This window comes from Watersipora subatra, chromosome 3 (assembly GCF_963576615.1).
Source record: "Watersipora subatra chromosome 3, tzWatSuba1.1, whole genome shotgun sequence".
In the NCBI taxonomy this organism is placed as follows: Eukaryota; Metazoa; Bryozoa; class Gymnolaemata; order Cheilostomatida; family Watersiporidae; genus Watersipora; species Watersipora subatra.
Window position 1 is genome coordinate 69,475,714 of NC_088710.1, and position 14,984 is coordinate 69,490,697.

Here is a 14,984-nt window from a genome sequence, read left to right on the forward strand (position 1 = left end):
TTAGGTGTCAAGCTCAAATTTCTCCGCTTCCGCAGATGGTTTAAGATTTGTGGCAGCAAGATAGACACTAGTAATAGTAGGTTGTTGTTTGCTGTTGCATTGCTAGTGTTTTGTAAATGTAGGTATTGATTAAACCATAACTGTCACGAACAACTTTTATCGTATTTACTAAGTAAATCAGACACGCTGATTCCAATTTTGTAATCAAAATAAAGATTAGTCCACTAACTTTCAGAGTAATGAAGGCTGTTTTACAGCGTTTTAATATCGGTCTCGAAAACAACACGATCGACATAACCAGCTCCGCCCATAAATACGTGACGTAACCTAGCTTTTTAGGAACAGCAGTTACGTAGGGATGTTTAGACCGATTTAGAATAATAGAGAAGGGTGTTTTAAAATCCATTAATATCTAAATTCAGCCTTAAAAATAATATCAGTCTTTTCTGAAAGGTAGATGAGCTATTTAACATTGCACATTTAAAAAAGCGCGATAACAACGCTAGCTTGTGATAAAACCGCGCTTTTTAAGCTCATTTTTCTCGGCGTCCAGCCCATTTAAACGTCATGTAACAAGTTACGAGCAATTTTAAATAGTTTATATACCTTTCATAAAAAACTTAAATTATTTTACAGGCTGGATTTAGATAATAATTGGTTTTAAGACACCCATCTCTATTATTCTAAATCGGACTAAACATTCCTAACTTCCGTTCCTGAAAAAGCTAGGTTTCGTCACATATTTATGGGCGTAGCTTGTAATGCCGACTGTGTTGTTTTCGAAACGAATATTGAAACGCTTTAAAAAAGCCTAAATGACTTTGAAGGTTAGTGGACTAATCTTTATTTTGAGTACAAAATCGGAATTAGCGTGTCTGATTTACCTAGTAAATACGATAAAAGTTGTTCATGACAGTTATGGTTTAATGCAGTGGTAAAAGTCTGAGTAGGTTCCGTCATAGGCAGGGAAGGTGTTTTTTCCACTTCAAATTTGTAAAATCAATACATTGACTTGTCTTTTGTGAACTAAACTGATTGTCCTTTTTATGAGACAGTAGATGTTTAATTTAAGATTGCTGTCTAGAGTTCAAGAATTGAGTGTAATTGTGATTTACTGACGTGAATTTTTACAATCAGTTGTGATGTCATTCCTTTTATGGATAAACTCACTCAAGCCATAGAGCTCATGTCACATGCACTACTTTATGTGAGATTTTTGTTTAACAGTAACCTAGTTACAAGTAAGTTCAACTCAGTATCATCTGAGAGACTTGGGATGTTTAAGCTTTTTTTAATCAAATTTACCAGTAGTCTAAACTTATCAAGTAATACGAGTTACACCATTTCTTCTATTACATCTATTATCCAAACCTTACTAATACCACTTGTGTTCATACATATTATCCATATCATCTTACCATATTATCATCACATATCATACATATAATTTAAGGTAGGGCTGACCTAGTTTACACATTTAGTTAAAAGCTTACACACCTTTCTTGAATGACTGTCTCCAAAAAATGCATAGAGTTCCATCTGTGCCATTTTTTCCCTTGGTTTATTTTTTTAATTCTCAATTTTTAGCTTACCAACAATGCAGACAATGAATAAGTTGTAGTTATTCAAGCCATCTCACAAGTTTCCTTGTTTCAGGTTAATTACAAGAATTAACTTTGTAGTTTCCTTCACAGTCTAGCTATCTGATCACAGCAGAGGTTTAAACTATTCTGTGCATGCAATGGCTCTATCTATTATTATAGAGTCAGATTAATCGGCAGTCTCCAAGTTACGTCTGACACTACTTAATGGAATCGCTAGATTGGCTGTAATCAAAGAGATATTCAGTTTGTCATTTTGGACCAGCCACTTGGCACCAATGTCTTCTATACCTTAAATCTTATCTTTGCCACTTGAAAAAGCTTAATAAATAATGTTTCCACATCTGATAATAGACTTATGACAGTTTATTGTTATGTACAGTTGCTGCAAATTTACCAGCTTGCAGTATAACATGATATCAACAATCGGAAATGGGCAGGTATGAGTAGTGAATGCGTTAAACAAGTTCCATTACATCTACTAGTCTAACTGTTCTTTTCTTTAATGTATTTGCTCATTGTGTAGATTCTATATAAATCAAGCAGGCTTTGTTCTGAACACAATATTTTTTTATCAGTATTATGACCACTTTTTAAATTTTTAAATTTTTAAATTTAAAGTTCTAAATTTATTCTATACCCAATTAATTGACTGTTTTGATGGTTGCACTCAAGTTTTAATTCTTAGGCACAAAGGTCACCACCGGTTTTAACAAAAGTTCAACATTTCTGTTATGTATGGCTACCACAAGATACCAGTTATTTGTGTGTACTTAAGAATCCTTGGCCCCCAATAAAAACATTAAGAAATTATCGTGTTAAATTAAATGATTGCCTGCTGATATTACTGCCAGTCTTTTTAAATTACTGGAAAAGGAGTGATCATGCTATAAACAATATGTACAGTCTCGCAGCTATCCCTGCATGTTTGATAAGCCAGATATTTTACAAGGCTGTGTCAGTTCACAGAGACTGCTCTCGCCCTCCCAGCAAAAAATATGCATTTCCAGCAGACACGTTTTTCACCTGTTTTTTGGAGATGAGCTGGCAGTTGTAGATTCTTAATAAACAAAAGCGAGGCAGCAAAAACTCACAATACAGTCATTCTCAATTCTGATATGTCAGTTAGGTTTGTCGTCACATTTGCTAGCGCAGTAGCTTTCTTAATTGGTGTCATTGTTTTATGGTGTGAACAAAAATAATGGGTGGTTTTAGGTTCAGCAGTGCTAGAGAATGAAATATATTCCAATACTTGACGTTCACGTTGGCAATGCTGTTGCTGTGTGGCCCTCGATAACCTATGCCATGAATACTGCTCAGTTTATTGCCATCGACTTGGTGAGACCACTGCTTATGATTTTCATTCTATTCAGTACCTAGTATTCAGTCAATCATACACACTGCATGTCTATAGTCTGACGCACTGTCATGATTTACAGGAGTTGAGTGGTCTTGGTGACAGGTCTAAATTGGCCAGCAAGTGAGTGTCTTAGGTTAAGGTCAGTTCACCTGTACAGATGCATGTCTGTAAGTTGTGCTACTGGACTATGTCTGTCTATCAGCCCATCTTATAAATTGAGTTGCCCTGATTGAGTGGAGTTTTTATAGTTTATAAAATTTAAGTAATTTTTCAAGTTGTGGAGTTTTAAACAAAAATAGCATTAATTAATTTATGGTATGACCTTGATGTGACTTGCTGTTATTCACTATCAAAACTAAATGCATGTACTGATTTGGCTAATTAGAACTTACTGTTATACCACGAATACCAATTATTTCTGAGTCATCGTCATTTTCAGATTTCATATTAACCGCAGTATTTTCATGTTCTAATTCATAGATGGTAAATTCCAGTTATGAAATACTACTAGTGTTGTTTTGTTTCTTTGTTCGATTCCTGTTAATAGATTGCCTGTAATCAGTACTCTGGTCATGTGACATGACAATGTTAAGCTGATGAGGTCAGTTTTATACTGTTGAGAGTTAACAGTGGCCTGTCTTTAAGGTGCCTTGAAGATCGCTATGCAGAGATTGCTAGTGCAGCGAAAAGTCGGTCAATAATTTCTTTGGGAATATCATGCTTCCGGGCACGAAAGGACAAGGTTTGTAGAATACATTAACATTTCTGCTTTCATCTCTCTATCGCCAGATTAGAATGTGGTACTTAGATTCATCACTGTCCTATGCAATTATATTTAATTTTTTATTCTGTTTAATATATTAAGTTTTTGTCATTTGTTTAATGGCGGTAATGCAACTGCTTCTTCTACCTCGAGTTTAAAACTCCACACTGTCACTCTCTCTTTCATCTCCTTTCATTGTTTCTTTGGGCCATTATTTGGGCCAACCATAGTTCTGGCAACGTCTTTCACAATTTTAGGAGAAATGGTTACAACAAATATGTGTGAGAATTGTGACATAAAAACTGTGAGGTACAACTAATGTTTTTCATTTTGTCACCATCTCGGTAAAAAAAATCGAGCTATTGCTTTCTGACAGGTTCCTGAGAGCCGGACTCAAGAATTCATGATTCAGACATACAATGTTCTTGCGCTCTGTTCACAACCATTTACTGTTGAGCCACAGGCCCTCAAATTTCTCATCCAACATGGTTTCGATTTCAACAAGCAGTACCAATTAGGGCTTCCTTATAAAAAAGCGGGTGAAGACCATGCAGTAAGTCATCCCGAAGTGTTATGTATTGCTGATTAACACCTATGCTTCAAAGTTTAAAACATGTTGCAGGGTCAAAAACATGCCTTTCTGCTGCCCTATATATAGATGTCTTTTGTTTCTAGAATAATACAAATTGTTATTATTTCAAACACGGCTTTGTTCTATATTGTTTCGCTTTGCTTTTTGGATCAGAAATTGTTTCCTAGTACATGTCTGTCTGTGAATCAGTTTGTCATTATTAATTCAGAGACCTGCTTTAGCATTGGCTCTTGAAATTCATTATATAATTCTTTTTTATTCTTCTAATGGCAGGCTGTTCAACTGTGTAATCAAAAGATTGTTTTAGATGTTTTGAAATAAAACAATATCATAGAAGCACACAATGTGAAAGAAATTGGGTTGATATTCTGTTGAATGTTAACATATGGCCTCAATTTCCTTCTCTCTTTTAATCTGTTTACAGGAATTGGAGGGTTGTTCTCTCAATAATTTATTCTTTGCTCTTTCTGCTGCCCGCAAACCTATTATTCTTCACAATGGACTTGTTGACTTGGTATTTCTCTATGGTAATCTTTATCTCGAGCTACCTCCCAAGCTTTTGACATTCCTCGCCGACGTGGAGGACCTGTTTCCAGCTGGAATATATGACACCAAGTATCTGGCAGAGTATCATGTGAGACTGAAGGCGAGCTACCTGCAATATGTATTCCAGAGCTGGTGAGTCATCTGCTTTGCGCTTCGCAGTTTTCTTATCTCCTGTGAGCACGCGCATGAATCCTGCCTTCTTTTAGTAGAGTGAAAAAGCTTACCCAGATTAAAATGTTGGCCATATTATTTTGTTCAGTCTCAAATGGAATGAAGACAATAACGAGCCCATAAAACTAGAGTTTCCAAAGCAGACAACTAGGAATGAAGACTTGTACCATGTACCGCTGAGTGAAGGTATCAAGGAAGGAGACTCCTGGAAAACTCTCAGAGTTTGCCAACAATACGCTGTATGTGAACTTTCTGCTAGCACAGATATAATTTTTTCCATGCCCTACTGTTTTTGCCATTTTCAATATTTCTAAGATATAATGTGCGGATCGGTTTGGGTTTGCCAGGTTCTGCAACCTTGTTTCTAAATGCCTCTGCAAGTTATGAATTGAAATGTAGGATTTTTGAACTGTCAGCTTCTATTATTGATGATCCTTTTACTTGAACGGTTAGTGATTGAAAATATTGTGGGGATTCATGGTCTGGAAAGAGAGGGCTAGGGTTCATTCGCTCAGTTTCAACAGCAAAACCACTTGGATAATATTTTATTACGAATAAACCATTCATGGATTTGTTTCACCCAAATGTTGATTTACTTTTGAATTTGTAGGCTCATGGATGGTGTAAAAAAGGAAGTGAATGTGTAGAGTCTCACGACGTCTCTCTCATCGTTAGTAATGATAGATTGCACAGAGTTTCTCTCAAGAACAAAAAGCGTAGACTTAGGCTAAAGGAACGCAAGAAGCAGCGCAGATTGGCGAAAGCCGCCAACAGTGATGAAGATATTGAGTGTGAAGAGTCTAGCAGGGATGTTATTAATTTGGCTATGAGAGGGGAGGGTGATGATACCGCTCAGACTAATGGTAGTGGGAGCGAAATTGACACCGCTAGTAAAACTCACCGATATTCGGAGAATACTCAAAAGTGTCACAGGGCAGGAGTTGACGCATTCATGACTGGCTTGAGCTATGCAGTATTCTCTCTTCAACTAGTGGAGAGTTCACAGAACACAAATGAATTGGCTAATAAATTGTATCTCAGTGGAAAAAATCTTCCTCTGCAGGTAACTAAAGGGAACTTCGGCAAACTTTCAGCCGGCCATGCTCTCAAGTCGCAGCTAAACTCTATTGCCAGAAGCTGAAGCAAACAGTTGGAATTGAAGACAGGAACAAAGATATTATTAATTTGTGTATCAATTTTATTGGTAATCTAAAAACCATCATGGTTTTATTTTTTTAAATGCATCGATAAGCATCCATTCAGCTACTCGAGAGAATGATAAAAGCTTACACATTAAAAAATTCTCATCCTCATAATAAGGAGAAACAACCTTTGCTTTATTTTCAGTGCTGTAGGTCCAGCTGATCCCAGTAGCCAGCCAAGTGATCTCATTTTGCAAAACATTATCTGCTTCAAACTCTAGTTGTCTACCCTTGTTTGTGTATCGACGCCAGTAGGAGGACGGCAGTTCAGAGATAACAACGGTCGCCTATTACAAAATAAAATGGTATCTTTGTCAATGATGAATAGTAAAACAAAGAACATTCATGTAAACAGCAATTTCAGGCCTTTATTGTTACCATTTATCAAAGACAAGCTGTGCCACCAAGCGTTGCCCGTGTAATAGAAGAGTCTTTGGACAGAAAATTGATTTGTATTTAACATATAAGAACATTTGCCATTCTAACTTTCAAACTACATATCATGAGAGAAGTGTGTCGTGTAGTTGAAATAAATTAATAGAAAAATAAAAACAACTGTAAAGGTTTTAAAACTTTGTCAAACAACTGTACCTTTCAAGCTAGTAGCCTGGCATATTGCCAATAGAAAATTCCACTAAGCTAGTTAATAAGGTTAGGCTTCCAATGGACTTTGAGAAATATATATATAGATAAAAGATAAATAAATGAAACTCACATAGTTGCTGTCATTACATCGCCTTGGGTGATCCGCAAAGCTGGCATTTGGAAGACCAGCGTGAATGGCCCTCTTGGAGAGAGTTTTTACATACAGCTCATTGGGAGACTGCTGAGTAAGTGAAATATCAAGAGGGTTGAGAGGCATGAGGTTGTACATTGGTACCAACATTTTTAATGTTTTGCCGTATATAGATGCCTGCACATCTGTCGTTAGGAAGCTTGCTGCACTTGTGATCGTACCATTTACTCGCAGCTACAAGCAGATGTCATATGATGTCTACTCCTGGCTGCATGCGTGTATCATATTTTAACCTCACATAGGATAGACGAAGTCCTCGTTTAGTCACTTGAGGTCAAGCTTTTGAGGTATATTGGATCGATTGCCAAAAGCATAATTGCAGATGACGCTAGTTTGCACAACTTCTAGATTTTAGATAAAAATTCAGCTTCTGATATATTTCACATTACTAGCCAATTTTGAACACATTAAATAGTAATAGAATGCTGAAATGGCTGCCTTCAAATCTTAAATCACCACCAAATGACTGCTTAAGAATGTAGGTGTGATATTAGATACCGTATTAGGTAGTAGTACTGTATACTAAGTATCATCAAAGTCATTGATTAAGAGTAACACCTAGAAAAGATACTACTTGTATCTGCTAATATTTATTTATTGTATGAAACACATTTCATACAAGCTAATACCTAAACACAATAGTTGCTAAATTGTGTGTATTGCTTGGAAAAGTGTTTTTGTGGGAGTCAAATAATCATCTGCACATAACCTCTTTTTGCTGTATGTCAACAAGCAGATATTGCGCTGTTCAAGTCTGAGTAACATAAATGTATCAGCAATATGTAAATGTTATACTATTGCTAAAATATATCGGCCATTATGTAAATTATTGTAACTAGTTCAGTCTTAAAACCTACCTTTGATATCATTACAAGTATAGTCACTAACCTGGTAGTCGTTGCTGATTAGATCTGACAAAATTACTGCTGCTAGATCAGCGGTCGATGAGTTGCCGGCACCATCCAATGCTTCTGTACTTAAGTAGTACTAAGAGTAGAAAATAATAAAAGAACACACTATTAAGACTCATCTCTATGCATGAAGTTTGTGTCTATCTTATTCTACAGAAGAAGGCTAAAAAATAGCAATGAACTGATTTACACCTGATATAGTTTTTGGTATAAAATTCGATGTGGTTTAGCCCAATTTCACCCTTATTTGTACCACCTGAAATCAGCCTAGTACAGATTTGATTCCTTTTTCGTAACACTTAATACCATTGTCTGATATATGTATCTTCATGATTAGTAATTTGATAAAAACTGAAAATATTTACTATCGTGTTCTAACCATACATTAGCGACGTCCATGTTCTGTTTGTAATACAGCTCAAGAGTCCCGTTTGCTGATTTCATCAGTGACTCATTGGTTTTAGGTCCATTGAGAATCAAGAATGAATTGGTGATATTGGAGAGCAGGGCATGAGCTTCCATCTCCGTGCAGTCGGCTTCTAGATCATTAGTTTGTACTAAGCTTGGCATCTCACCGGATGCTATAAGGCTGTGATTGACACCTGGTACTATAACTACCGGTGTTCGTGGTGTGTAGGTCTTCAGTTGTCTGAAGTTGATAAATATAAAATAGAACAAACATCCTTCTTGTGATTGTAAACTGCATTAAAACAGTCCTCTCACTTGTCATAAACTAGCATTGTAATATATTTGTACAGTTTCACATGCGTTATGGTAACGGTTGCTGGTAGGCCTACTACTATCAGCCTTTACCTTACAAAGCACACAGGAGATGGCAGACATGACCAAAGTCTTTTATAATTGACATCTATAAAAGCCCATTTGTATTACGACCATTTTAATACATTTGGGATACTTTTTAGTAGTCATTTCTAACAATTTACTTTAAAAAATGGAGTTATATTATTTTATTTTATCAATACAGAGCAGCATATACTGAATTCTCAATTCAAATTTTGCTCTCTATCATAGGTGTAACAGAATTACTCTGATCAAAAGCTGTCTCAGCTGTGGAGGAGGCTGGTCACATTCACAGGGGACATTGATCACAACTATGGTAACTAACTCTCTCGATTGGCATGGAAGGTACATGTACATCAAATCCTCTACTCCCTATGTGCTAGCGAGGTGCAGACATGCCTCAGAGTCAAATGACCGCCGGTGTCCGGGAGCCCGCTGCCTCGAGCCAATCCTACGTGGGGAATGCACCGCAGGCACTCCTCGCCCATCGAGTCAGTCAACGCCTCGGTTGGCCTATAAAACGACGCGCAAACGCGTCGCCACCTTGCCGGCTACTAGCAATACTCTTCTGTTGAAAGAGGGCTTTCACACAAAATCTGTCAGCTGTCAAGCTTTCACACCAAAGCATATTGGTAAGCATTTGTGCAACATTACCCATAATCCTTGATTATTCGAGTCATTCGACACAACCCATCCTGGTCCCCGGAAGCTGTTAGAACTGGCAATGGGTAATCTTTGAGTTTTACGGATTTACTGATGTAGGAGCCATAAAGCACAACTCCGGCAGCTGACTGTGGGTTGCTTCGTATATAATCATCCAGGAAAACACCTGATAACAGATATTTTAGAGTGAATCTGAGTATAACTAACATGAACACAGGTTATCAGATGCATTCTGCAAATTTAAATATGAGAACAAATCTTTTCACAGAACACCAACCGAGACATTTTACCATTTTAGAATAGAGCCACTACAGGTTTTAATGAAAGTTTGCTAAAATGATATCCACTTTGATAAGCAAGCGTCAGTACCCGGTTGTATATCACTTTTTACACTAAAATGCTTTTATTTTTTTCCGAGTCTAATAAAATTGCAACAATTACATAGATATAAGATCATTTATTGTTAGTACTAGCTTAATGTCTCGTGTTGCACAGATAGTAAAAGAACTTATTAGTGGCAGGTAATGTAGTTGTCATTGGCTAAGTTTCTTTTACCCGATAAATTTGAATAATTTGTGTAATTAAGCTAGTCTAAATCTTTCTATAATGTTCGTCCATTTGAAGCCAGCATCAGGAAAAAAGATTTCGAACTTGGAACCAAACTTGTATATTTGACAGATGCAAGGAGGTGAAGCCAAGTGCCCTGCCATTAAGCCTCGCAACCAGCCTGTCACTGTTTTAAATAGTTGTTACGTGTACAAATATCATTACATACAAAATCATTACGCGGCATGATCTCTCACACAATCATGATCTTCAAGCGACCTAGTTATTATTATTAGCTAATTATTCCATACTATTGCAAAAAGGCAGTGTGGGCTAGTGGATAGCACGCCTGTTTGCAAGGAAAGTTGTTTCCAAATTCAATTGATTTTTACATTATTATTTTATTATCCTTTCATCAACTGTGCTGATGGCTATCTTAAATAAGGTAGTCACAACATAGCTGAAACATATCATCAGCATGGTTTCATTGTTAGTAGGTAAAGCCTTGTTGTTATGGCCCTTGTTAAGTCCTAGGCCACCTTGCTTTACTAGCAGCTGTAGTGGAACATGTATGATGACCCAGTCAAGACCACCATGCGTGTAGCTGACGTCTTCTTTATTCTTCTATGGCCACACCTTTCATTGATAGATTTGCTGGAAATGGTTACTCAAAAATTGCATAATTCTGCATAGTGTTATCACAAGATCACCCAATAGCTATTTGTAAATAAATGTTCCTATTACTGTTGTACTTTGTAGTCTAAAATATTTCACAATATGAATCTCATAAAGCTACTTTAGTGTACTTCACATATTGCTTGAGTTATTCAGGTGACTCGGGTGGAAAGCTTACAGGACTGATGGTGAAATGGCAGTGAACCGGCAGCAGGAGTGAACCGGCAGCAAGGGTGTTTTAACATTCCAGCGTAAACGGGACAACAATTTAACTCCTGAATAAACCTGCAGTGTCTTCAAAACTTTTTTTCCTTATGTTGAACGGCTTTGAGATAATCTACATGGCATTCACCTGCAGATGAAATGTAAGCATATGCAGTTATTATTATCCTACCTTTTTGAATGGTTCCCTTCGCAAATTTAGCTATGTATGATTAGGTATAAAATTTTGACTTGAGCATTTTTATAAATAGCTTATGATATAAAAAACAAGTTCTGTCAGTTTGCTCATAATTTTTGAAAACATTGTAAAACCTTTCAAAATATGCTTCTATAGCCTTTAGACCTTAGACAAGCCTGTACCATTTCTAATTATTATATGTTGAAACCAGTTAATTTCTGAATTCAGAGAAAATAAATCATAATAAAGCAGAATATTATCCACAATCCTAATCTAACATAATATAATAAAATTGTACTGGAAAAGTAGAAATAAGCATAATTATAGTATTCTTAAATATTTTTGGCCAATAAAGAGCAAATATTTAAACTGCTGTTCTATAAATTATGTTCCAATTAGTATTATAATGATCAAGTTTGCTTTGGATATTACAATAAATATATATACAGACCTAATAAACAAAAAATAATAATTGTAGCTATGGAACTTAAATATTAAAAACTTGTTTGTACATTTGTATATAACAATATTGTATAAAATAATATCGCAATATTAAACATTTGTTAAATAGAAAACTGTGATCCAAACCAACACTTTTGTAATTTGATTATAATTCATTTATAACAATGGAATTGCAGTTGTCATTAAAAAAGCAATCTTAGCGCCAAGTTTGTTATTTTTAAAATATAATTATTAAAAGGAATATCATACTATTATCATACATATTATCAAGGATATGTACAGTATTAATCAATTCAGTTCAGGTATCCACGATGATCAACTTTTTACCAAAGCTGATAAATTTGTGAATACTTCATATACTCGATAGCTGTTAGTATCCATGTCTATTCGTGCAAAGAGACTGTATCATAAGTGCAAGTCACAGAAAATAATCCTACGTAATAAAAAAGAGAAACGTTTATATTTGCTAATAAGCGAGCATTCATTTGTGCTCTAATTGCAAAATCAACTGTTGTTTCTCCTGCCATATTACTCGCAATTTTATTTATTACTTGGTACAGTCATAATGCATAAGTGCCGTAATATTGAGTAATATAACATCTATAGTAAGATTGGCACTGATGTAGTACATGTTGTCAGCGTGTGATGATTACTGGTTTACTATTTTGAGATGAATCCAGACTAGAATGATGAGAATGAATACAAAGCATCATTAAAATGAATTTTAATAAACATCACTAGATTGACAGCTTGTTAAGTTCAGCGTATTTCTTACGTAGCATTGCCATTACACTTTCATTGGTATTCACCGCGCAGGCTTTTGTTTATGAATTATCAGTTTTTATAATAGAAAGTTGAGATATTAATTCTAGATTGCCTTTTTTATCTACATGTAGGCACAATCGCCTGGTCATCTACTTTTGAGCACTAATTTTATAATACATTGTGCCATGACTGTTTTTGCACATTCTCTCTCAGTGTTACAGTTTGGGCTGTGTCATTATTTGCACATGAACTAATTGTGTATTAAGGTCGTAGGAAGAGTAACAAGCTAGTCAAAACAATGGACTAATATTTCAAGCACACGAAATAGATGATCAGCTGGCCACATTTCAGCTTTAGAGAATGTAACAAGCTTTGCGGACTCCAAAAATATTTAAATTATCTAATCCTATGTATAAACTATGGGATTATAATATGGACAGACAACTCCGAAGGGCAGACAACTACTAGCTATTGTTAATAGGTCTGATTAGTCAAAACCTCATATTGCACTTACATTTTGATTAACAAATCAGTCATCAGTGATTCACTTACAGTTTTATAGTGAGTAACTTTTTTATGTTTGTAGATTTTAAAAAGTTAATGAAGTTTTAGCGGGGCACAGCATGATCCTATTTTAAATTCATACATTTATCCATTAGCTTTTTTTATTTAGTGCGCTTGGCAGTTCCACGCACTGTGAAATATCGTGATGAGTAATCCGTAAATGCATAATTTGTGAAGAGGTAAGATGGTGAAGTGGTATAGTGGCTAAAGCACTAGACTGTAAATCGGAGTACCCGATTTCAATTGCTATGCGAGATAATTTGTTTTCTAAGGCTCTTTGCCTGGTTTCGCACAAACGGACAGACACTGCTCTTATTATAGCAAAGACTGGTACCCTGGCAGTCTCGAGTGGCATGAAAGATTATCAGGATTGCTGATGAAGCGCAGATATTAATTATCGGAATACGCACGAGTACTCTGAAATCCTGGAAAGCGAGCTATTCGTGCAGGTGGCAGAATACCGGGCTACTAAGCCGAATGTCATGGGTTCGGATCCCATATGATGCAAGCCTTTTTTCTAACCACCAACAGACATCAGACTTCAGACATAGGGATGGACAAACACCACTCTTGTGATAGTAAATATTACTTGCGGTATCATGTTAATGTATCGTTGTTAATATTATTTATAGCTGCTCATAAGTATATGTAGTATACTCTCTCTCAAGCTTTTTTAATTTCCTTGATTAAGAAGAGGGTTTTTTTCAATCTTGTAGACCTAATGGCACTTTAGAAGCAACTTCATACTCATACTAATTTGTCTTACAAACTCGTTGAATTGAAAGGCAGTTTGGTATACAACGCAGACTGGATTTGAGACTATGCTCCACCCCTGCTCCACATGGCTCACAATCACAATTGACATAAATATTATATTCTGTACAAACAACAAGACTATTCTACTGGGTATCAAAGATGGTTGAAAATAGCCAACACTACCTCCCAAGCTGTGGGCTGCCATGAATACAGGAGCATTCACAGGCAGGCCGATTACATGCATCTTTTTGACAGCATCATCAACGAAGGAGGATAGCTGTAGGGGATTGATCATGTTCGCAAGCCACCCGCCTACTGTAGCCAGCCATACAGAATAAGGGCTATCAGCTTGTATCTTTTTTCCTAAAAGAACACACGCTCATGAGGATTTAGTAGGATAATATATGCATCGCTACACAGTACATTAGTACTACTCAACTGGGCATAAAGTGCTCATCTGCTTCCTCACACATACTGGCACTAGTAAATAAATCGCAGTGTTGCCCACTAAAGACTTAGACTAAAGACTTGTTTAAAAATAAACTATGACCTCAGGATAGATAACCAGAAGCTCAATAACTAAAATTAGTAGTTCACTTGTCTATGGATTCCTTTTTCCTTTTTATACTCACCCAAGCTCAGATATTGATCAGCAGAAATCTGAGCCCCTGGCAAAATGACAAACCCAATGGCAGGCCCAGAAGTATCTGGCGGAGCGATGACAGTTGTTTGGTCTGCTGTCACCGTACAGGCTAAGAGAAACATGCTGCAAATACTCCACATGCTAGGCATATTACTACTCATGTTATAGCTACCTATTCTTGCTGAAGCCTAATACAAATAATAAAGCTATGTATACTGTTAATATGCAGTAACCTGTTAACAGCTGTCAATTCTCACACCACCCTATTGGTACTCTGAAGTTTAAATACATTTTTTGATAAGTTTCAGCTAAAAGGCCAATACAGTTTGCTTGTTCACATTTTATAACAGATCTGATAGAAGTACATTATAGAGAACAGATTACTTAAAATATAAGTCTCAACGAACCTATTCATACTATTATGTTACTTCTAGAAGTACAATACTATTTACAAGTCCTCCGCAAAGTAGTTGGTATGCAGCTGACATATAGCAGATCTGTGAGACCTAGCAGTTTTGTTTATATCTAAATCTACTCATGCCACTCCCAAGTTTTCTCAGCTGATGGATTCTCCTAGAAAGACATGCGTCCCACCTTAAGGGCTGCTACTTCCTTGACACTGTGATGGGAATGGCAACATATCTCTTCAACCTAACAGGTTTCATCTTTTAAATCATTGGCGGCATTCTTCAGAACAAGCAATATTTGGCTACAGCACTTGTCTATTTATTAAACGGAGAGAGAGGAGGGTGGTGGAGAGGGAGGAA

The 14,984-nt window shown here is 36.2% G+C and overlaps 2 protein-coding genes across 2 annotated transcripts; one reads left to right on the top strand and one right to left on the bottom strand.

The window, feature by feature from the left end:
* Positions 1–49: 49 nt before the first annotated feature.
* Positions 50–6,299, top strand: LOC137391170 (target of EGR1 protein 1-like). Its single transcript, XM_068077547.1, has 8 exons — positions 50–76; positions 2,817–2,939; positions 3,041–3,081; positions 3,607–3,703; positions 4,101–4,277; positions 4,741–4,994; positions 5,122–5,272; positions 5,644–6,299. Exons 2-8 carry the CDS (start codon positions 2,835–2,837, stop codon positions 6,172–6,174), a joined length of 1,356 nt encoding a protein of 451 aa, XP_067933648.1. The 5' UTR covers positions 50–76; positions 2,817–2,834; the 3' UTR covers positions 6,175–6,299.
* Positions 6,253–14,366, bottom strand: LOC137390942 (uncharacterized). The gene is made up of 8 exons (XM_068077255.1): positions 14,207–14,366; positions 13,758–13,937; positions 9,398–9,572; positions 9,143–9,256; positions 8,327–8,591; positions 7,920–8,018; positions 6,951–7,205; positions 6,253–6,522 (listed from the first exon to the last, which is right to left on the bottom strand). The coding sequence occupies exons 1-8, from the start codon at positions 14,364–14,366 to the stop codon at positions 6,253–6,255; spliced, it is 1,518 nt and encodes a 505-aa protein (XP_067933356.1).
* Positions 14,367–14,984: the final 618 nt, after the last annotated feature.